Raw genomic sequence first — 24,813 nt, forward strand, 5'->3', positions numbered from 1 at the left:
TATAAAGTAAAGAGTTAAATGGAATAATCATTGCTAAACTATTATATAATTGACCAAATACCAATTGGGCAATCTAAACTAAATTCGAGGTTGTGATAAAAATGGAGTCAGATAAAAGCTAAATGGAATTAAATGACTTTGCCGTGCGGATATAGCCTATATATAAAGACAGAGACCTTGAAACGTTCTATCATAAACCGCCATTGGGCCGATTTGCTAAAATCAATTTTTTCCTCATTATTGTACACACAGCACCCCATATTGACAGAAAAACACTGAATTGTTGACATTTTTGCACATTTATTAAAAAAGAAAAACTGAAATATCACGTGGTCCTAAGTATTCAGACCCTTTGCTGTGACACTCATATATTTAACTCAGGTGCTGTCCATTTCTTCTGATCATCCTTGAGATGGTTCTATACCTTCATTTGAGTCCAGCTGTGTTTTTTTATACTGATTGGACTTGATTAGGAAAGCCACACACCTGTCTATATAAGACCTTACAGCTCACAGTGCATGTCAGAGCAAATGAGAATCATGAGGTCAAAGGAACTGCCTGAAGCGCTCAGAGACAGAATTGTGGCAAGGCACAGATCTGGCCAAGGTTACAAAAAAAATTCTGCTGCACTTAAGGTTCCTAAGAGCACAGTGGCCTCCATAATCCTTAAATGGAAGACGTTTGGGACGACCAGAACCCTTCCTAGAGCTGGCCGTCCAGCCAAACTGAGCTATCGGGGGAGAAGAGCCTTGGTGAGAGAGGTAAAGAAGAACCCAAAGATCACTGTGGCTGAGCTCCAGAGATGCAGTCGGGAGATGGGAGAAAGTTGTAGTAAGTCAACCATCACTGCAGCCATCCACCAGTCGGGGCTTTATGGCAGAGTGGCCCGACGGAAGCCTCTCCTCAGTGCAAGACACATGAAAGCACACCTGAAGGACTCCAAGATGGTGATAAATAAGATTCTCTGGTCTGATGAGACCAAGATAGAACTTTTTGGCCTTAATTCTAAGCGGTATGTGTGGAGAAAACCAGGCACTGCTCATCACCTGTCCAATACAGTCTCAACAGTGAAGCATGGTGGTGGCAGCATCATGCAGTGGGGGTGTTTTTCAGCTGCAGGGACAGGACGACTGGTTGCAATCGAGGGAAAGATGAATGCGGCCAAGTACAGGGATATCCTGGATGAAAACCTTCTCCAGAGTGCTCTGGACCTCAGACTGGGCCGAAGGTTCACCTTCCAACAAGACAATGACCCTAAGCACACAGCTAAAATAACGAAGGAGTGGCTTCACAACAACTCCGTGACTGTTCTTGAATGGCCCAGCCAGAGCCCTGACTTAAACCCAATTGAGCATCTCTGGAGAGACCTGAAAATGGCTGTCCACCAACATTTACCATCCAACCTGACAGAACTGGAGAGGATCTGCAAGGAGGAATGGCAGAGGATACCCAAATCCAGGTGTGAAAAACTTGTTGCATCTTTCCCAAAAAGACTCATGGCTGTATTAGATCAAAAGGGTGCTTCTACTAAATACTGAGCAAAGGGTCTGAATACTTAGGACCATGTGATATTTCAATTTTTCTTTTTTAATAAATGTGCAAAAATGTCAACAATGGGGTCAATATGGGGTGCTGTGTGTACAATAATGAGGAAAAAAAAAGAACTTAAATGATTTTAGCAAATGGCTGCAATATAACAGAGTGAAAAATTTAAGGGGGTCTGAATACTTTCCGTACCCACTGTACACTGTAAAAAATCCAACTCACAAAAAGTTAAACTAATGATTATCTTTTAGTTAACTGGACAATTAAATGCAAAAAAGTTGTCTTAACCAGTGAAAATAAGTTGTTTCAACAATTGTTGGACTATCTTAGTATTAATTGTAAATTCGATTTGTAAATGCAAGTTAACAAGCATGCAAGTTGGGTTGGAGGTTGGAGCATGCGCATTGTAACGACCACGAAGTTGGCGCATGTGCAATGAAGCGCGCCAACAACGAACAGACTGGACGAAGGAGCCATTTTAAGCATCTGCGTGCGAGACCGTAACGGACCTACTCACAGCCAACGTGTTTCTTCTTTCTTCAGCTTATTTACAACGCGAAAGCCATCGTGTTATGTAAGTATATGTATTTATATTGAAGTCGTTTGTAAAAGAACATGTATCCACTTGACCGCAGAGCCCTGGTTATGGCTATTCATTTTTTCACGAGCAAGCTTAACTCTTAACTAACGTTAAGTCTCCTAACTTAAGTAACGTTAACGCTATTCAGCATGTAAACTGTTTAGAATATAACCTGTGTAATCGTAGTAAGTTAGGAACAAGTTCGAAATCGCCACTTATTATTTTAAACTAGCTTTGACGTTATAATGCACTATGTAACATTTGTGCAATACACCAAATAAATATTTTAAAGTCGACTCTTCATCTTAAATTTAAATTCACACACCCTTTACAGTGGTCTAATATTTGAATTTCATGTTTCAGACTGAGCTCAAAGTGAAAATCTGCAAAAAAAAATTATATGTGCCCTTCCGGCTTTCTCACGTGTTTCCAGACTAACTTAACGTTACTCGACCGAGTCGACAAGACTGCAAACGTCTAATTTAAAGTAAGTATAATTTTATGGAGTTGATTTAGATTTGATATTATTAACAAATACATGCAGAAAAATCTATAAATTTGATCGAATTTGCAAATGTATTTTGCAATCCACAAACATGCATTGATTTCAACTTGTGTCTGCAATGAATTTGATCTAATTCAAAGTACCACAAATTGTGATACATTTATACAAAATAGAATATTTCTATTCACAAACATGCCAATGTTTGTACAAATCTCTGCACATTTATTTAATTCTGAATTTCACAGACACAAGTTGAAATGCTTTTGTTTGTGGATTGCAAAATAAATGTGCAAATCCAGTCAAGCTCAAAGTATTTGTATTTGTAATGTATTTTTTTCAACAGGAAAAGAGGAGGATTAGGGTTAGGGTTAGAGTTAGGGTTAGGGTTAGCATCCCTAAAGGCCAGTCTGATTATTCTCTGGAAGAGGAATGGCTCATCTTGGTTGAGGAAATGAAGAAGAAAATCACAAATAAAGTGTTCATCAATCAGAAAATGAGCTTGACTTTCTCCCTCTGACAATTGTGGAAGTAGTACCAATGGTATCTGAAGTGCTTGAACGATGGCCTGCCCCATTTCTTCCAAATGAGGTAAAATAAAGAAGATTGAAATTAAATTAATTGGCTGTAGATTATCTTTAATACAGGTTATTGTTGTGTTGCTTGTAAATGTCTGTTGTAAGCCATGTGAAGCCAGTTAAACAATGTTACAACCAAGACCTGTTTCATTTCTATCACCAGTTATTGTGGACCTCCTCGAGACATTCAGAGCATCAACACACTAGGACACTACACAACTCCTCGAGCTACGCAGAGCAAGAAAGGGGGCATTTGGAACAGACATGGAAGATCATCTCAACAAGCTTGTTCAGCAGGTAACTTGTTGATAAACATCATGTGTCAAAGATAGTTTTAAAAACAGATTTATCAGAGCCGTTTGCTATTATATAAAGAACACTTTCTGAAGATATTTTTGAAGGAATATGACAATGTATGCCAAGTGTACACTGGCTGATTAGACTGATTTTGGTCCTGAACTTAGAATACTGCATACAATACTGATTTCCTATTCAACACATCTAATTTTATTAGGTGGTTCATTAGCAGAGGCTCTATGACTTCAAACATACATGCAAACTCATAAAAAATTTAAATTAATAACAGCGCATTAAAGAAATTTGGTGTTGTTTTGTACCCATTTTTTTTTTAGACCACAAATATTGTGACTCAGAAAGCAACTGTCCTGGAAGGTCTCCCATGTTTCTCAGTGAAGATTCCTCTGCACTTTTTAAAAACATGCCTGGTGAGTATTTTTCATTACTTCAACAGATATACAACATCTTACCACATGACCATGAGTGACTAAAAGGAATGTGAATTTTTGTGTTAACAGCAAACAGATTGTTTTGATGATTCATTGATTTGATTCAAAGTATTTTTTTGCAAGTACAACATGATTTAGTCAATGATTGGGTATGCAATTTATTTCAATTAACATGTTTTAAATTATAGGCCAGATCATTATCATTTACTTAGATTTATACCATCTTATAGTTTTTATTAGCCTGGTTGACACCAAAACCTTCTATTGAACAAAATGAGCAAACGACTGAATGAACAAACAAACAACTGGATCAATGAATAAATCAATGAACAGTAACAGATAGTATAATATTTGCTAGCCCATTGTAAACCTTCGTTGTATCTGAGAGTGGGTCTGGGGAAGGTTCATTCACAGCCCTTTTCCAAAGGGGCGTCACCAACGGACGTCGCTCAAATGCCTCTGGACGCAACTGGATAGACCTAAAACCAATCAGAGCGATCGTCATTGTGTAAAGCCCGCTTCAACATTTGTGATTGGTGCCTCTATTTGGAAAAATTGGAAATGGGCTTGAATGGGCTCTTGGCCAGACTGACTTGCAGAGCAAATCTCAAAGTTCGTCAAGGTTTTCCCAGGCTAAGTTTTTATTCTTCTATGTGAAATAGCTTATTCAGGGCAGTACTAAATTGAAAACGAGACAATTGTTATTTGTGCGTATTTGAGTGCATTTACTTGGAGATTCTGCAAGTGGGATGCAAACTTATGAGCACATTGTATAGGATTACTTTATGGTTCCTTAATATATCTTTTTTGTTGTTTGTTTTTGAGGTTAGTGTCAAGTGATATTGATTTATTCTTTATTATTAGGACAAGACTCCAGAGGACAGACAGACCAGAGGGATGAAGGTGGGAATCCTTGTGGTGATTGAAGATGATGTCCCCCCCCCAGCACACTGCCTAGTGTCACAACATTTGCTGTTGTGTTGGAGGAGGTGATTGTACTGAGAGATGCTCCAGACTTGCAGTCTGCACTTGCATACCTGTTTGGCCTTTTGTTTGCCTTGGACTTTGAGTACCCAAAGCAACTGAAATACATTTTGAGAAGGTGTTCATGAAGATGGCTACTCATTGCTCTGCTAGGATACAGTCCCTAAAAACTAAGCTATTACATAAGCATTTAATGTTTTTGTTTAAACTGTCAACTTGAGGCTATGATAAACATTGTGCAACTGTTTCAGCACTTTCAACACAAACGTTAACTTGCACTTATAAATCTGCTCATTTTGTAACATTTTCAGTGTTAATTTAAAATGTTAAACATTTAAAAGATATAACTTAAAGTATTTAGGACCATTTGAATGTGAGAACATGTGTTTTATTCTTCTGCCTACTCTTTGCATTACTTTTTTAATGATAATGAGTATGGCTTAAGTGTTAAACATTGTTTCCATTTCCAGACCAATGTGTTGCTGCTGATTTAAAATAAAACCTGGACCAAAATATCAAGCCTGTAGGTTTAGCTTTATTTTTTAACCTTGTAATAATGTTGATTAAAACATTTTTAGTCAACCGAACATACTTTATTAAGTAATGTGAAAATAACATTAAAAGTTGAAATTTTATCATTTTCTAAGTTTTTTTAACTATACAAACTCAATCAGCTGAACAAAAGATCTTAAGTTGGGAGACATGTGACCTTACTCAGTGAATTGAGTTAAGTGAACTACTTTGTTTAAAAGTTGAGTAAACTCAAAAAAGCTGTGCAGCAAGTTGCCTTACAATTTTAAGTTATGTCAACTTTTCTTTTTTTACAGTGTATGTATGTATGTATGTATGTATGTATATATATACAGTGAGGAAAATAAGTATTTGAACACCCTGCTATTTTGCAAGTTCTCCCACTTGGAAATCATGGAGGGGTCTGAAATTGTCATCGTAGGTGCATGTCCACTGTGAGAGACATAATCAAAAAAAAAAATCCAGAAATCACAATATATGATTTTTTAACTATTTATTTGTATGATACAGCTGCAAATAAGTATTTGAACACCTGTCTATCAGCTAGAATTCTGACACTCAAAGACCTGTTAGTCTGCCTTTAAAATGTCCACCTCCACTCCATTTATTATCCTAAATTAGATGCACCTGTTTGAGGTCGTTAGCTGCATAAAGACACCTGTCCACCCCATACAATCAGTAAGAATCCAACTACTAACATGGCTAAGATCAAAGAGCTGTCCAAAGACACTAGAGACAAAATTGTACACCTCCACAAGGCTGGAAAGGGCTATGGGGAAATTGCCAAGCAGCTTGGTGAAAAAGGTCCACTGTTGGAGCAATCATTAGAAAATGGAAGAAGCTAAACATGACTGTCAATCTACCTCGGACTGGGGCTCCATGCAAGATCTCACCTCGTGGGGTCTCAATGATCCTAAGAAAGGTGAGAAATCAGCCCAGAACTACACGGGAGGAGCTGGTCAATGACCTGAAAAGAGCTGGGACCACCGTTTCCAAGGTTACTGTTGGTAATACACTAAGACGTCATGGTTTGAAATCGTGCATGGCACGGAAGGTTCCCCTGCTTAAACCAGCACATGTCAAGGCCCGTCTTAAGTTTGCCAATGACCATTTGGATGATCCAGAGGAGTCATGGGAGAAAGTCATGTGGTCAGATGAGACCAAAATAGAACTTTTTGGTCATAATTCCACTAAATCACATTGTGATTTCCGGATTTTTTTTTTTTTTTAGATTATGTCTCTCACAGTGGACATGCACCTACGATGACAATTTCATCTTCTAGAATACGTTTTAATAAGTTTTGGGAGATCACGTTTTAATAAGTTTTGGGAGATCATTTTTAGTCCATCTCTGCAAAACGGACTTCAGGGTTGGAGATGGACTAAACTCCAAAAACTTAAAACGTATTCTAGAAGATGAATTCTTCAAATAGTGGTAGAAGAGGATGTGGTGCTGGTCCTTCAAGAGTCACTCTCAATCTGTCGGTCTATAAAGCCTATAAAAAAAAACAGTCTTCATGTATTTCACAACACTTCAGCTTGTGATTCTTATTAAGAGGGGGTCATTTTTTAGGATTCTTTACCTAACCTAAGTCTCTGAGACCCTGACACCTTGCACTTCTGGAGACTCCAGGTAGGCTGCAGTTCTGGAAAATGGTGGCGCTGGAGACTAAAGGGTTCCTGATGGTTTCACACTTAATTCTTCACCATAATTCTTCATTCTTTTGCAGTTAACGTGTCTTTTCTTCTCCACCTGTTTTTGTCTGACCCTGCTGACCCAATGAGCATTTCACTGTCCAATGGTCATGCCTTAACTGCAATCTCTAATATTGCATTAGTATTGCATTCTTCTCATGGGGATTTAATAATTTTTGACTTTTCAGTCTTTGTTAAATCTCTTTTTTTGGCTTATTTTATCTGTAATAGAAAACTTGCCTAATAATTCTGCACCCCTGAAAATAAGAATTTTTTCATTTCCAGCCTTCATGAACAATTATATATCACTTATAAATGATTAAATACAAAATTAATAGTAGTTATTAAGATTAATATGGTTTGGAATTGGCAAAATATTCCTGGAAATAAAATATGATCAGAAAATCAGCGTGCCTAATAATTTTGCACGCACTGTATATATATATATATATATATATATATGTGTGTGTGTGTGTGTGTCAGTAAGTGTGTGTATGTGTGTGTGTGTGTGTGTGTGTATGTATGTATATGTAATTACTTTTCACATTTATCAAATAGATGTAGTCTTGGTGAGCATAAGAGTATTATCTTATCTAAGAATATTTTCTTATAAAAACAATTAAAAAAATCTCACAGACCCCAAACATTTGAATTAGCTATCCTCCTGAGATATTAAAGAAAATATTAAAGATGACGTGCTCACACAATGTGTTTTAAATTATCAGATAGCTAGTGGAAAAGCCCTCCAGATTGCCATCCATCTTGAACTAAAAAGCAACTGTCATATGAGGTGAAGAAAATGTACAACAGAAAATGTCGCTACCTGGGATTAGCGCCATCATGGAACAAACTCTGGAATGTTTGCATAAAGTGCGTGAAAATTGAAGATCGGATTTATATATATATTTTTTGAAACATATGTATGAGGTCAAAAATAGATCGGATAGCAATCATTAATGTAAACAGACCAAAAGAGCAACCTTTGAGCAATAAAACAGTCCTCAAGAAAGAGCCTAAAAAAAACCCAGCATGTTGGCTCATCTTGCTTTTGCTCAAAATGTTTAAGGTCATCAAGGTGCTGAACTCTGAACACGGTGGATGAATTAAGTTAGCGTAGACACAAATATGTACAAATGTTCCAACCTCGCTCAGCTGCTTTAAGACCACTGCGAGCTGTATGATGTGCGTGTGCTCTGAGCTGTTCAGGTGGAAATCTGACTCCCACACCGTTTTTACTGATACCCCAACTCAGCACAATCCAAACCCACAGAGAGAACATAACAAAACTGGCCCTGCTTTAGTATGAAGGGACCATGAATCGCTTCTGAAACACTCCACTGCAGCCAAGATCTGCTGTTTGCGTTAGTGTTTTTGTTCTGAAAATGGGCTTGGATGTGACGTGTAGATACAGTTGATCATCCATATGTGGGTGTATGGTTACTATGCAAACCATTCTGAGAATGGAAATTTCCCTCTAGCTTATTTAATGGCCATTTATTTGGCAAACTCCATTTTAGCATGCTAAGAGAATACAACACATATATGCTAGCAGTAAACAAGCTTAGCTAACATATGTGATGCAATGTGATAGTGATAAATAAAAGCTAGCAGGCAGATTAAATGAGAGTAACATTAATCTAACACTCACATTCAAATGTTTTCTCATTAAATATACAACAAAATCACATGAAAATGATCTTAAATGTGAAGTACATTTGGGTATGAGATATTTTAAAGAACTGTTTTTGTCTATATACTGAAAGTCAATGCAACACTGGACACTGCTGACTTTCATTTTATGAAAAAAATATTTTCTGTGTTCCACAAAAGGAAGAAAGACAAATTTAGAAAGACGTGAGGGTAAGTTTTCCTTTTTGAGTGAACTATCTCTGCATAATTTTTATAATCAGCTTCCAGTGTGTGAAGAGAATCTTTTTGTCTGTAAGGAATGACTTCTATGATGATTGTTTTAGTGTCTTTAGAGTGACTGCTTGTCTGATACGCTCATTGGTCATGCTCAAGCTGAGAAAAGCGTGTTAAAATTGCACCCGTAGACTTTCTCGCGTCTCACTGCACCTACCCTCCCCAGTGCCATCAGAGGAAGTCTATACTTCCCTCTAACCATAGAAGAGGAAGTGACCTCACAAAGCTGCAGTCTCACTGCATAAACTGCATAGTTTATAGTCCTAAAGTACAGACAAGCTAAAGGTTGTGGGATCTGAATAAAACTAATCTACAGTATCTTGTGCTTTTTAATCAATATAAAACATAAAAAAAAAAAGGTCTCAATTCAAGACTATGAATTTAGATGAATCATATATAAAATGACTCAAAAGACTCAAACAACAAGTTTTTGAGGACAGACAGAAAGAAAAAAAAAACTTTCCTAAAATAGTATGGTGCTTTTAAAAAAAAGAAAAGAAAGGTTCTTTCCATGCCAAATTTGATTTACGTAAAACTTTCAAAACGAACTAATAAACAAACACTAAAAGAAGACATTAGTCTTAAGGCCTCATTATACTTCTGCGTCGGACCTACGCCGGAGCCTATACGCCGTAGGCAACGTGTTGGTTTTAATTTATACTTCTGTGTCGTTGTCCGCGTTGACGCGCACCTAGGGAGCGTGTGAAACCCCGAGGGAGGGGTTCTGGCAGACCAATCACAGCGCTTGTGTCCGCGTCGAATTGACGCGTTGTTACATTTTTGGAGAGGTGCACGTCAGGGTACGCCGTAGGGTACGCGCGCTACACACAGCCTACGACGTAGCTACGGCGGCAGTTCGACGCAGAAGCATAAAACAGGCTTTAGGCCATTTAGTTTCCAAAATCTTTAGTTTCTTTTTTTAACTACTTTGCAATCTTTTCTTTTCATACAACAGAAAAGCAGCAAATATGTTGTTTGCGTTTTTAAGCTCAATTCATTAATTTAAAACTCGGATTTAACGATTCATTTGTATCATCAATTAAACATATTTTTGCATTAGGAATTGTGATTTGAGACTAAATTTAGACTCATACACAACTGACTTGATTCAGACTTCAAATGACTCAAAGACTTAGCCAACTTTGATTAGAGTAAAACTTCACGTTTTCATTTACATGTGCATATCATATGAACAAATAAAGACTAAAAGAAGAAAACTCTGCATCTTGCAATAGGATTAAAAAACTAACCTGCATAAACATAAAAAAAAAAAAAACCTGTTAAACTGTTAACATTTCTGCCAACCACATGATTTACACTAATGTTCACACCGACATCTGTGGTATTACTTGTTGAAAAGTAGTGTGTTTACAGTAAGGAATTAACAAAACCAACGTACAATAAGAACTGTACTATGAAAATACTGATAATTCTACTAGCGTGATTAGAAAGAGCCTCATTTCTCGCCTTGTGAAATGGAGTTAAAGCTACACTGTGACATTTTTTAAGTTGATTCTTAGCAAAAAACACTTTTTCAAAATGATATCCGCTCATTAATGTGTAATTACTTCTACCAACTAATCAAGTATTCTCGTGCGCGTAGAATCTGCCATTTAGAATACATACGAGCGAGTCGCTCAAATGGCGGCAGCCATGTTGCGCCTCCATCTTGAAAATACATTAGCCAAAGAGGGACATACCTGGAAATTCAAGCTTCGCCTTTCGCGTTTTTACACTCAGTGGCACCGTGACGAATGCGAGAGGGAGATTACTCGCGACTGCCAGCAGATTTGAAATAATACGGCCACCGTAGGAGTTAAAACGCCTTCGGAATGGGAGGGGCTAGAAAGTAATATTCAGTTGGTAGTCATAAACAATTTCACCGCTAAGATGGGAGAAAATCCTACACAGTGTAGCTTTAACAGGTATGTAGTGCTAGTAAGCTAACAAGCTTTCATGGACTCTCACACCTGAGCTCATGACAACCTGCTAGTGGAGTTCACAGGTTTCCTGCTGTAATACGCCCCTAATGTATTGATGTCACTGGAGAGAAGGAGAGAGAGAGAGAGAGAGAGAAAGAGAGAAAGTGCGCACAAGTCACAGAGATGCTCTCTCTGTCTCTCCAAATCAACACTAGCATCCTGTTCGTCTCCAGTGCTGCTCAGTTTGACCAATACTCTTCCAGTTAGCACACACACACTGACACTAACAACCTTCACCAGAAAAATCTGACATTTTTAATGATTTCACATCTAAGTGGTCTACTTAAAAGTAATGGCTTATAACTCTACAAAAATAAAGGTATCATCAAGCACATGGTCTCATTTGATAAAAAAACCTTTCAGATTTCGAAGAAAACTCCCTTTGAGAATGTTTGGAGATTCTTGTGTTACAACACTGCCGAGAAAACCCAGAAAAAGTGATGCAATTTATTGATTTATTTTGTTCTTCATGCTTGACATGATGACAAATTTTGTGCATCAGTTGTGAAAAAACAGTAGTTTATTTGGTTGTAATTGGTGTTTGATTGAAAAATGGTTGCACTGAATAAACATTTTCAGAACATTACACACGCATTACATGTTAATAGCTTGGTCATGCTAAACTAAGGAAAATGTGGTGAGAGTGTAGTGTGAATTCATCCACTACCTCCCGCAGTGAAAGGTCAAAAGTGCAAACGCTGAGTTCAGCACTTACCCTGACAAAGTTGTCGGGGAAGAGCCCTCTCCGACCGTCCAACTCTCCCTCCCACCAGCCCCCCTCATCCTTCCTGATGTTACTGATGATGTCACCGACAGCTATGGTCAACTCGTCATCATGCTGGGCCTGGTAATCAAACTCCACAATGGCTTCCACTGAGAGAGAGGAAAGCAAACAGAGAGATTTAGCACTCATAGTTACACACAGGAAGCAGGATATACAGTATTACTGTACGAGACTTACGTAGACAGACTTTCTCCATTCAGTGAAAAAGAAAACTCAACCAACAGGAGATCCATATATATTTCTCAAAGTATCAATATGTAATTTTAATCATCATTACATTTGACCTTATAGGAGATGCAAACATTTTTTATATGTGACTTTTGTAATTCAACATACATAACCCACAAAGATCCTGTTTTTGGTACTGTTGCCGTTTTATCTTACTCTTATGAAGTAAAGTTAAACTAAATGTTTTTAGTGGTGCTTGCCTAAGTTGCTGCAGCAACTCCAAGCTGTTGTGGGTGGTTGCCAGGCCATTGCTATGCGTGTAATAATATGTTTGGAGTGTTTGTATCATGTTGCTATGCTGGGTTATCATGTGTCCTGGGTTGTTTCTAAGGTGTTGCTAGGGTAGACGGTTTGAAGTGCATAGATAGGTGATAATAGGGTGTTCTCAATGTTTTCTAGGGTGTTGCGGGGTGATTCTAGGGCATACTGGATGGTTTCTAGGGCATTGATTAGTGTTCTTGATTTAGTGAGTGTTTAGTGTTCTTGATGTTTTCTAGGGTGTTGCTAGTTGATTCAAGGGTGTTCTGTGTAGTTGCCAGGGCATTGCTATGTTGATACTGAGGTGTTTGGAATGTTTTTGAGTGTGCTGCTATGCTGCTATCCATGTTCTGGTTGTATCAAGGTGATTCTATTGTATTCTGGATGGTTTCTAGGGTGTTGCTAAGTTATTTTAGGGTTATTTTAGAGCAATTCAAATGGTGATGCTTACCATAAAAACTACTTTGTCGTGTGTTCTGACAACATCATAACTTCATTTCTTTTATCGCATAATCATATATATATTTATATATACACAGTAATAAAACATTAACTGAGATAGAGAGAGAAAGATATGAGTCCTTCTGAAAGGATAAGAGCTGACAGGCCCCTGGAGCATCAGAAGGCATCATGTTTTCACTGCAGATAGGAGGATTCCTCTAGGTGAGATCAAGGCAGGAGCGAAAGCAACAAAACAAGGAACCGAGAAATTAAAGTGACAAGATATTTTTATGTTATAGTTTGTAATATTTAAAGGAAGCTTTTTGAACTCTGCTGAACTACAAAGGTGCCATTTTTGTTAGGGATGTGCAGGATGAGCATGTCATCCTCCCAGCTTTGTGACTCTGCGGGTTTGAATTGAATTGTTGGCTGTGTTTGCATGAGGTCATGATGGTGGGAAGGGGTTACCGTCAGGATGGGTATGAGAGATGGAGATAGAACATCACAATGATGCGTTTATATGAGTCATCAAGCCATGCCACACAAGACGAGATCACACCCACGCTTCGCTTCAATGCAACGCATGTTGCACAGACACAAACACACACAGCAGGACACTGCAAACATCCTTTGTGACTTCTATACCATTTTTGCTCTATATAACAACTCTTACTACAGGTTTCGTAAATGATCACAGAAGTTTCCTTTTTTGGGTGAACTAACCCTTTAAGCTTTTTTAAACCAAATTCTACAGTTTTTCCAACAAAGCAATGGAGGAAAGGCAAGAAAAGTCTGAAGAGATTCTGTCTGGGCCTGATCAGCCATTAGAGATGATAGATCTCCATATAACAACACAGTCTGTTGCATTTCTGCAGTTATATTGTGTGTGTGGGTTTGTGCGGGTTTGTGCCGGTAGTTTTTTTATATCTGTGCATATGCGTAGGCGCGTTCCACCAGATGTTTGGAAGTATTCGGTACCTTTGTGTTTGTTATGGCTGCGGGCTGACCGATTTCTTTTATACAACCTCATGCTTTTCTCCCTGCACAGCTCAGCAGAATGTTCCAGAATGTTCTGCAGGGTCATCTGAGGGATCATATAGACCAGGGGTTTTCAAACTTTTTGGACCACTATTTGTAATCAAGAATTTTCGCGGACCACCTCATAATACACATAATAAAATATGTCTACACACACCTGAATTAATCCGCACCTCTAAATAGGCTTACTAGCACTAAAAATATATCTGGTCATCACATCAGTATATACGGCTTGTTAAAAGAAAGTTTACTGCTCACAACAGTTGCCACATATTTTATTTATTTATTTATTTACTCAAGCGCCCGAGGGCATAATCAGGTTCATTTGAACAGGCTTATTTCCATAGCAATGGAGTATGAAATATATACAGTAGTAATAAGAACACTTGGATATAGTCAACATTTCAAAACCTTTGGCGATTTTAGGGTTTTACAAGTCCTCAAAAAGTAATGTTAGGCTTGAGTTTGTTCACTTAACAAGCACATCCGCAAAACATTTCAGAAACGCGAGGTCAAGAAACTAACTGGAAATTAAAATAATAACAGGCCTTATTCATTCCATTTATAAACATTTCGTTTCATAAACTGCCTATAAACTAAAGGCTATGTGTGTGATATGATAATGAGAACATATCTGCCTCTGCCACTTTTCTCTTCTTGCTACTCACCGATCCATGTTGTGGTTCTAACGGCACTGAACTTGAACGTCACGGCCGAGCGCCACTAGCCTATTTTAGTAATCACACAATAACTTGACAAGTTAATTTAAATTGTATATCAATATAGGCCTACATATTCTTTTTACTTTTTTAATGGGAATTAATATCGTAGTTTTTGACCAACTCCACTGACTTGTATTAGATGAGCTGTGTGAGGTACGGTATTACTCCGCCGCTTCTTCTGCTTCTTCTGTGTATTCAATCAGAGAATGTCTAATATGGCGAGAAGTTTCACTCTCACTACACTTCCGGCTTCTGAACTGGTTGCAGTTCCACTCTGATTCCATATGAGGGCGCTCACAGGACGAGTGCAGAATGAATGGAGGTCAATGGCGGTATACCCCTCAAAATCCACTTTTCTCAGGATATAATTTTTTGTCTAGTAATTTGAATGTTGTATTCGAAAGGAGATGCAAAGAAATTACACATTGCTGGGTGTTAGATTTTTTAGAGTCACTTATTTGCTTTAAAAAAGTCTTTCAAAATGTCAATGACGTCAGAATGCTGACGTCATTAGCAGAATGCTAGCGTGTTATGGGCAACAACAACTCAACCTGTAAGAAATCAAAACGACATAAGTACTCGTTCATTCAACTTTCGACCTAAAACCCATGTTGAACTTGCAAAATCTACAATCACATCTGAGATTTCTCAACGGCAATCGGGTGAAAGAGACAAATTTAGCCGTCTAGCCCCATTGACTCCCATTCATTTTGCACTCATGGCGAGCGCCCCCAGTGGAACTCTGGTGGTACTACAACCAAAATTCGGTACAATAGGGCTTAATAGGGAGTGGGCAGGCTCTCCGTAGACGGGCTCTGATTCAATTAAATGCCAGTGGTTTGCTTGCAATTGGCAAAGGTGCATTATCGCCACCAACTGGGCTGGAGTGTCTATTATTCAAGCTCTCAACGGAAGAATCTACGGGTGTGAGACGTTTGGAAAAATAGATCCACAGTTTTACAACGAATGGTAAAACACCTGTTGGAAAGCATCTTTTGCAGCAATTTTTGTGTGAGCATATCAGTGAACACCCCTGACCACTCGGTAAGTTTCACGTCTTTGTAAACGAAAGTTTAATGCGTTTTATGAAGAATTGTTCCAGTGCCCATAGGATGCCATTGTGTAGGTGGGGGGGGGAAAGCAAAATAAACCTAAAATTCTCGGGACAGCAGCATGTGTCCAAATTTTAATCTTAACCGTTCTATTTCATCAGAAACGATCTGTAAACAGGGCTTTAAGTGTAAAATACCGAACTTGTCCTTTAACATGCGAGAACAAAGCTCATTGGTTCTTGAGGAAGCTCAAACGTGCTGCGTAACACAAGAATGAACCTGATTGGTTCTTGCACATCAAGCGAACACGCTTGAGCTTCCGTTTAAATTAACCATTTTCCACGTTTCATACCGTAACCGTACATTATAATGCTGTGATGCCTAAATTATTTTAAGTATCACAACATTGCTTTGATCATTGGAAAAATAGTATAATTAAAAAATATATAGGCTTAACAGTATCAGCCAGAGTTTATATACAAATTTATTAAGGAATTTATATATTACATTTATATAAAACATTTGATATTTAAAAATAAAAATGTAACGTATACAATTAATATATATAAACATATTTATTTATATAATAAACCAAAATACAAGGATCAGGAAATGCGCACAATGAATGAGTGACACTCCATTTAAGCGATAATCAGCGGCGCTTCCTGTGGAGATCTGACGGCATAGATTCTATACGTAGGTGGATCATAACATGACCTCAATCACAACAATTCATACTTGACCTTTCTACAGGCCTTGAACTTTTGGATCTTTTATTCTTTAAAGGAACTGTTATGCTAGACTTTGATGACATCCTGAATGACCACCATCAAGTCGGCCCATCTCTCTCACTCTCCAGCTGTTTGAATTTTGGATTAGAAATAAAGATGTGACAAAGCACAGCTGTCATGGTTAGGGTAATACATCTTCCAAAAAAAACCTCCCTCACACACTTACACCAAGAATACTTGCGTTTGTCTCGAATGTCTGTCATACCCACAAATGTCAGTCTCTGTCTGACTTTTTAGCACAGCCTTTCTACAACTGACCAACACAAACACACTCACACACAACAACACACTAGAATTACAGACATAAAACAACAAAGCTGTTTCCTGTTGATTCTTGTCTTTCTTTTCATTGGCCACAAGAAAGTCTGAATCAGGATCCAGTTATTAGTGACACATCCAGGGTATGAAATCATGATATCAATATATGAGGGTGAAAACTGATTTTTGTTGATTTAATATGATCTGTAAGAGGAAATGCATTCTTAAAATAATTACAAGAAATGGTGTTAATGAATTGATTATATTCAAGTATTTGACATGAAGGATAACAGAATATTTTTTTTAATAAAATGAAATATATTACTTAAACTATATTTGTAATAATTTATATAATATATATATTATTAATAAAATATTTTTAAATAATAATATTCCCATAAAGAAAACTTTATTTAAAAAATGTCCTTTGATTTTTGTTGATTTAATTTGATCTGTAAGAGGAAACTAATTCTCAATCTATTTATTGAGAACGTGTTAATGAATTGATTAAAGTATTTGATGAAGTATAACAATTATTTTAAAACATATATTCTTTCAAATATATTTTACATATAATATATAAAATATTTTTAAATAAAATATTTTACAAAAAAGTCCCCATGAATCACAAATGATTTGTGACATATATATTACAATGTGCATTATATCAAGAGGTAGTTGCCAAATCCAGGCCATATATTCTAGGCAATTGGACAATTATCATGTGGTGATTTAAAAAAATATTACATAGACCCACGTAATATCTAATATAACAGACACTTGAGCCAGCAACAACCAAGCAACCACATAGTAATGTCCTAGTAATCAACCACCTAAAACAACTTAGCAACCACCTCAGCAACTGCATGCATAGCAAGCACTAAAAACAACTCTGCACCACGTGTGTGCATTGAAGATTAGAGGTATTATTCTTTTTTACCAGCGTCATGGCGTGCTGGTCATCTCCCTGAGCAGCTATAAATAGGCCTACTCCTCTTCTTAGTAGCTCCTTTAGCCTGTGTGTCTGGACTCAGCTGATTTGCGCTGATGTGAGTCAAGTGTTTGTCTGCTTTAGAGGACCTCAGTGAAATCATGTGATGCGCTTTTCACGCCAGCACAACTCTCTGAGCTTATGCATTAAACATCAACACAGTCGATGTGTAATACTCACTGAATTCATGTATGCCTGATCCATTCCCTGTCATAAGCATTGCACCCATAATCCACTGCACAGCATTTGCATAAATCTTGGAAGTTAAGACATACACGCATTATTGTTATGTTGCATTGATTCAGAACAAGATCGATAATGTTCCAGCGTTGTACGAACAACCTTTTTGGCTAATGATGTGATTGAACTGAACTAAAATCCCTCATTGTTTCCCGTCTAAGGGGAACTTGTGACTTACATTTTAATTGGTAATTCTCGCATACTGACTCAGGCCATGTACTCCCTAAAGGTTAATCAAATTTACGGTATTAGATTGCATTAAATGGAACGGACAGGAATTAAATTAATTACACTGGCAAAAGTATTTTTATACAGCAAAGAGCTCATGCTTAAGTCTGACTGGTTGAGCAGCATTAGCCTAGATGCGAATGGCTCAAAATGACTCCAATGAGTCAGTGAAATGAACAGCAGATATCCTTCACAGCCAAACCATTTCATGCCACCCTGACTTATTACACACCTCCGAATGTAGATTGAAGGAACTGCAGGCCTAATATAACTGCAGATAAAAAAATAACCACTTACGAAATGTGGTGGGCCCTAACACAAACATACAACATTCAGAGCAGTGCTGTGATCACAGGCGTAGTCCTGACCCATTTCACCAAATGCACTCTGCTGTGGTCTGGTTAGCACTTAGAAGACACATCATTGTCCTTTCGTACAAGCTTTAGTCAGATCTGTTGCCAGGGCAACAGAAGAAGTAACACTGACATGAATATACATTAATCAGCTGATTCGACGTGGGTGGGTTGGTTGTCACAACAGCCTTCTATCAGGGAAACCCTGTGCTTAAAGGGTTAGTTGACCTAAAACGTAATTTTCTGCCATTAATTTCTCACCCTCATGTCGTTCCAAACCCTTAAGACCTTCGTTCATCTTTGGAACACAAATCAAGCTATTTTTGATGAAATCTGAGAGCTTTCTGACCCCCTATAGACACCAACATCATAACCACTTTCAAGGCCCAGAAAGGTAGTAAAGACATCGTTAAAATAGTCAATGTGACTACAGTGGGTCAACCTTAGGGCCCTATTTTAATGATCTAAGCGCATGGTCTAAAGCGCAGAGCGCAAGTGCTCTTAGGGCATGTCCGAATCCACTTTTGCTAGTTTAACGACGGGGAAAATGGTTGGCGCGCCCAGCGCATGGTCTAAAAGGGTTGTCTCTATTCTCTTAATGGGTGTGTTTTGGGCGTAACGTGCAAAAAAAAAATCAGAGCGTAATTTCCCAATCCCTTTAAAAGCCAGTTGCGCTCGTGCCATGGCGGATTCGCTATTTACATGGCGCAATTTGCAAACGTAAAGACTGAACGTGTCTCCAGAGCAAACGCGCAAGCAGACCATCTACGGGACAAGCCGGATTTCACCATATATTTATGTACACAATAAAAACCTTTTATTTTCATTTGGCATGTTTGTGTGCTGCTGCACGTCCCTGTGTGTAATAAGCAGAGTGTAAGCGTGTTGTGGACCCACCTATAGGCGCACATTACTAATGCGCTAAAAATATTGCGCTATTGACTTGCGTCAGGCTGAAACTAGCAAAAAACACTTGCGTCGCGCTTGGCGCTGCATTGCGCCGGGTGTATGAAAGGGCCCTTAAAGCAACACTAAGGAAAAAATTTTACCTTAAAATAATGTTTCCAAGATCGTATCAGTGGTTCATCAAGTCGTAACAGGGTGAAAGGCACTTCTGGATTCGCTTTGCAGCCCTATATCTGCTATAACCACACCATGCAAGTTTGCCAAACCGGGTCGCGTTACATAAGAAAACTACAAATTTGACTTGCTTTACGTCAAGCTTTACAATAGTCATTATTTCGTTTTCCTTCGTTTCTGATGTCGCAATACATCATACTTTCATGAAATCATGCAACATACTCTACCTTGTCAGTGGACATCGTTCATTCCAAAGCCGGTGCTAGATAAACAGCGAGTGTGCGTGCGACAGTAGGCTGCGGGCGGCGAAATTATTTACGACAGCGGTAATTCCGCTTCCAACCTGTAGGGCGACCGAAGAGGAAAGTGTTGCTTCCTTAGTGTTGCTTTAATGTTATGAAGCGACGAGAATACTTTGTGCACAATTTTTTTTTAACAACTTTATTCAACAATTTCTTCTCTTCCGAGTCAGTCTCTTCCGAACAGCGTCAGATGGTAATTGAAATGTTCATGCTCATTTAATCTATTTTTACAATTAAATATCCAATGACTAATATACTAAATCAGTTAAATCTGTAATACCATCTTATAACTGATAAGGTACCACATTCCTAAAATTTTAGTAAGACAGGTGGGATATTTCTGAACACTCTGTGATGACAAACGAATCAATGTTTAAGCAATTCACTGAAATGAACTTGCTTGAAAGAATTGAATCTCAAAAATTAATCAAACTTCCTATCACACTTTTTGCTACTGAGATTAAACTTATGTTAAACAGTCAATAAACTATTTAAATCACTGCAATATTCTTAATGATGCTTAAATTTATATTCCCTATAAATCATAAAAAAAAATCTGTGTGTGTGTGTGTAATATATATATATTATTATTTTTAGTTTTTTTGTTTAGAGGACCTTTATATAGTAGAAGGTAATCTTAAACACATTACCACATGTGGCTCATCATGTGTCCTGGCTTCCCAAATTGTATCAGCCAAGCCACTTATTATGTGGGTTAGATGTTGAACTTGGGTCATGTGCAGAAATTCAGAAAAAAAAACTAACATACGATTGGTGAAAGACACAAAATGACACACAGAAGCATAAAACATGCCGTTAACATGCCATTAAATGATGTAGTATGTAGGACAAACACTCTTGTGCTCAATGCTGGAGAGTAAAGTGCAAGACAACTTCCTTAAAGCTAACAAACAACAATTTTACAACTCTTCTTTAAAGTTACTGCTCCAAAGTCAAACACGTTAATAAATCATGAAGTTGCTTGTGATTGCAAAGCACTTGGTTGTTTGGATGTCCTAATGCAGATCTATAAGAGCACACTGCAGAGACAACGTTTCATTATAGCTTAAATGCATGATTTAAAAGTGAAATGTTCAGCGAGTGTAGCAAAACTTAAATTATTAATCTCCAAAAGCTCTTTCAGCAGATGTTTTCGACTGTATGTGATGAATAAATCTGGAGCTATTGCACAATATTGTACAAAACTCTTACACTGGACATGGTGGATCTACTCTAGTACCGCATGACACTTTAAGTCTGTCTTGCACTTTAACACTTGGAGCAATCTCCTGTAGACTTAAGAAATCAATGACTACTCGTGCTCAAAAACACATAACTCTTTCTTCCTTCTGTTTTTACGAGGAAAACTTTATTATTTTTCCATCTGATACAAAGCCTTATGGTTTTTATTACTGCATATTGTGCATTTCCCCTCCAGTAATATGCACAGGAAACTTTTTCGTCTATCCCATACAAAACAACTCTCTTCTGAATTATTTTATTAGGATCTATGAATACTATTATTTAACATAGGCATGCCCAGAAGGCATCTGCAGAAAATTAGCATTTTCTGTCCTGCTTTTGGGGGAAAATCAGCAGTAATGGTTTTAAACACGGTAAGATGTGTTAAATTGGAAGCTTAAAGAATAGGCTAATCAAATTAGCTAAAATATTTAGTAACCAAAAAACAAAAGCAGCTGGAGATGTGTAGGTCTTCCAAACCAGTCACCATAGGCAGAAAAGTGTGATATATAAACAACTACGACTGGTTCCCCTACAATGTTTCCACTGACAATAAAAAAGCAACTATAACATGGAGGAACTTGTGGTAGATGTGTAAATGCAATATAACGGGAACTCGTCATACTGTACACAGAAACATGCTTCTCTCACCACTTCCCTGTTTTCTGCCAAAGGGCAATGAATGAGCATGACATAGCAGCCATGACAGTAAAGAGACCGGAGTACAGTGCAACACTTCCCAGAATCCAAAGCGCACCACATCACTGGGGAGGAAAAGCAAAGCTGGAGCTTGCGGCGAAAACAGTAACAGAGGAAGCCAGGGCTTCATTAACTTGCATGCGATATGAGGATTCACAGGGAGCCCTTGATCACTATGAATTCACTTACTGAAAGCATGTTTAATTCAAAACAGAGGAAAATAAATTCCTACACTTGAAAATAAAGGTTCTCTATTGTCATTGACGGTACCATGAAGAACCTTAAATATCAATGAAAGCTTTTCCTTACACAAAAGGTACTTCAGATTATTCAAATGTTCTTCAGGCAAAAAAAGGTTATTTTAAGAACTGCTCACTGAGAGGTTCTTTGGCGATGCAGAAACAAGCGATCTTATATATAATAATAATACATAAATAATGCGATCATCAACATTAAACAGCATACAAATCAAAACTGCCTGCTGCTATACTGAATGAAATGTCGACCCAGGACAAGCTATAGGACTGTGCAAGCTTTGGGGGTGTTGATGGACTCGATCTACTCCATGTGTGTTTTGATAATCATTCTGAATCTGATCCAGACGTAGTCTTTGACAAAAACGCGATTTATTTATTTTTTGCTCAAAATGTAGCTTTTTTATGAAACTTACCCATATTCAAGTGTTGATAAAAAGACAGATTTGTTTGTCTAAAAGCAGTGGGTCTGTTTTCTTTTTATGTATTGCATGTTCAGCTATTCATAAAACTAAATATTCTGGGGGCCATGAAACTTCAAAATCTGATCAAAAACGCTGGCGGTGGCTGGCAACTCTTATTTATATTTTAAACGCTGGTGGGGAAAGGGGTGCATGTTGGGATCAACAAATTTACCCTCAAGTCATTCAAAACCTGCATATATGTTTTGAAAGACGTCTCAGTGTATTTTTATCCCTATACAATGAACGTCAATGTTTTTTTGGACCTCACTGACTTCCACTGTACAGACAAACCAGTGAAATATTCTTCAACATATCTTCTTTTACGTTCCACAGAAGAAAGAAAGTCGTATAGATTCAGAACGACATAAAGGTGAGTAAATAATAACAGAAAATTCATTTTTGAGTGAACTACTGTATCCCTTAAGGTACTAATATATTATGCACCACTTAGGGGTTGATAAGGTACAAACATCTTGCATGTTTTATATTTTGTCCATATTTAGCGCAGAGCATGGATCATTTGTCAGATTGATTTTTAAATCATATCAGTCCTGTTTGTGTCATTGATTTATGTTTTGAAATAGTTGGTACACACAGCTGGCCCTGGGTCGTTAATATCCGTTACCGTTTATGTTTAGACAGAAATGAACAAACCTAACAAACACTCCGGTGGGTTTGTACACGGATGGCTTTAGTCACTAAAGAATGTAACCAAATGTGATGTGCAATGTGCTCAAAAACCGGATTGTGCCGTTCAACACGAATGCCTATTGATCTAAACGCTTTGATGAATCTTGCCAAGAGATCAGAGACACGTGTGTGACTGTCTCACGCTGGTGTTTTGTCAAACAAAACACCCCCTTTTTGATGAGCTCATCACGGGAGAGTGCTTAGAACATAAGAGGATTGTACATCTGTTTGCGCTTCATTCAATAAGAAGTTGCTTTTAGTTTGTTAAATATAAACCATAAAAGATTGTAATCCAATGCCAATGATAGGCTCAGTACGACAGTCTTACATATGAGATTACTCTACAGTGATGACTCTGCAGATATGACTATCTCATTTCACAACGGTGTGGCATTCCTCAAAAATGTCTGTCATCCTGTTTTATCATCAGTGTAGTATAAGAAAAGAAAACAACACCCATGACCTTTTTTTTTTTTTTTTGGACTGAGATGCTAAAAACAGTTTTGGCTGCAGCCGCCCAGTTACTGACTGTGGATGAGCTTGTGGGCATAAAAACAAACAAACAAAAAAAACCGTACAAACAAGTCAACTTTATTTAAAGCACATAGTGTGATGTTACCCGATACAAACTAATGTAAGAAGCATTTGTGGCCTGTTTTGTTCTGTTTGACCAATATCATTTGCCGATATTCACACTTTTCTACCTAAATTCGCAATGAAACGGAAGAAGTGTGATCTTTTCTTCTGTATTGTGATGTACATCTGAGTGAAACAGATTATCAATGCAAAAATGTAGGGGAGGGACTCAGTTCTAACTGTAACATTTAGACCCTAGGTGAATCGTCTCAAAACCATTTTGACCACAAAGAAACGTTTCCTTTTTGGAAACATTGCACTGAATTTAAATGAACACTTATTAAAGTTAAAATAGGCTATATATAAATATAGAAAAATTAGCATTTTCCATTAACAACACTGAAGGCCCTTCACACCAAGGACGATAACTTTAACGATAAAGATATCGTTTAAAAATAATAGCAGACTCCACATCACAACTTAAGGACACAGTTGAATGATATTGTTGGAATTACTTTAAAAACATGTCTTTTTCCAGCTGATGAAAGATAAAAACATTGACAGCCAATCAGAATCCATCCTCCTCAAAGAGCTTGAGCATTTAAAGCTGCAGACAGCATGTTTATAATGAACAGAATGCTATCTGCGTTGGTGTGGACGCTAATACAGTAGTTCTTTGTGTGAATGGGCCTTAATAGTTATTATTATCTTTCTTGGTGTGAACGGACCGTGACGCTTAGCAGAAAGAACAGGTATATTAATCAGCCAATCGGGTACAGTTAATGCCCGATACTGTCAATCTAAGAATATCAACCAATACAATTTATAAATTAATATAAGCCCGTCAGCCCATTTTTTGCAAACTATTTTGTATTTATCATTGTGTGGAAACTAATAATTAGCCAATTAACAGACATTTCAACGTAATCAGTCGTAAAGAAACAATATCGGTCGATATGTAGCCTATTCAGAACTATTCAAGGTAGGTAGGCTAATCCATAAAGGGAAACAGATCAAATGTGATGAGCAGTTTATGTTGCATTGTTAAGTCATAAT

At 37.6% G+C, this 24,813-nt stretch overlaps 1 protein-coding gene across 3 annotated transcripts in view; it reads right to left on the reverse strand.

Moving 5' to 3' along the window:
• Positions 1-24,813, reverse strand: part of sh3kbp1 (SH3-domain kinase binding protein 1) — a 52,951-nt gene that overhangs the window by 27,534 nt on the left and 604 nt on the right. For all 3 annotated transcript variants that reach the window (XM_084398371.1, XM_084398370.1, XM_084398369.1), the window contains exon 2: positions 11,782-11,939. In XM_084398371.1, the coding sequence (XP_084254497.1) occupies positions 11,782-11,939 (158 nt within the window). The remainder of the gene's footprint in view (positions 1-11,781; positions 11,940-24,813) is intronic.

The sequence above is a fragment of the Rutilus rutilus genome (genome assembly GCF_951802725.1).
Source record: "Rutilus rutilus genome assembly, chromosome: 24".
In the NCBI taxonomy this organism is placed as follows: Eukaryota; Metazoa; Chordata; class Actinopteri; order Cypriniformes; family Leuciscidae; genus Rutilus; species Rutilus rutilus.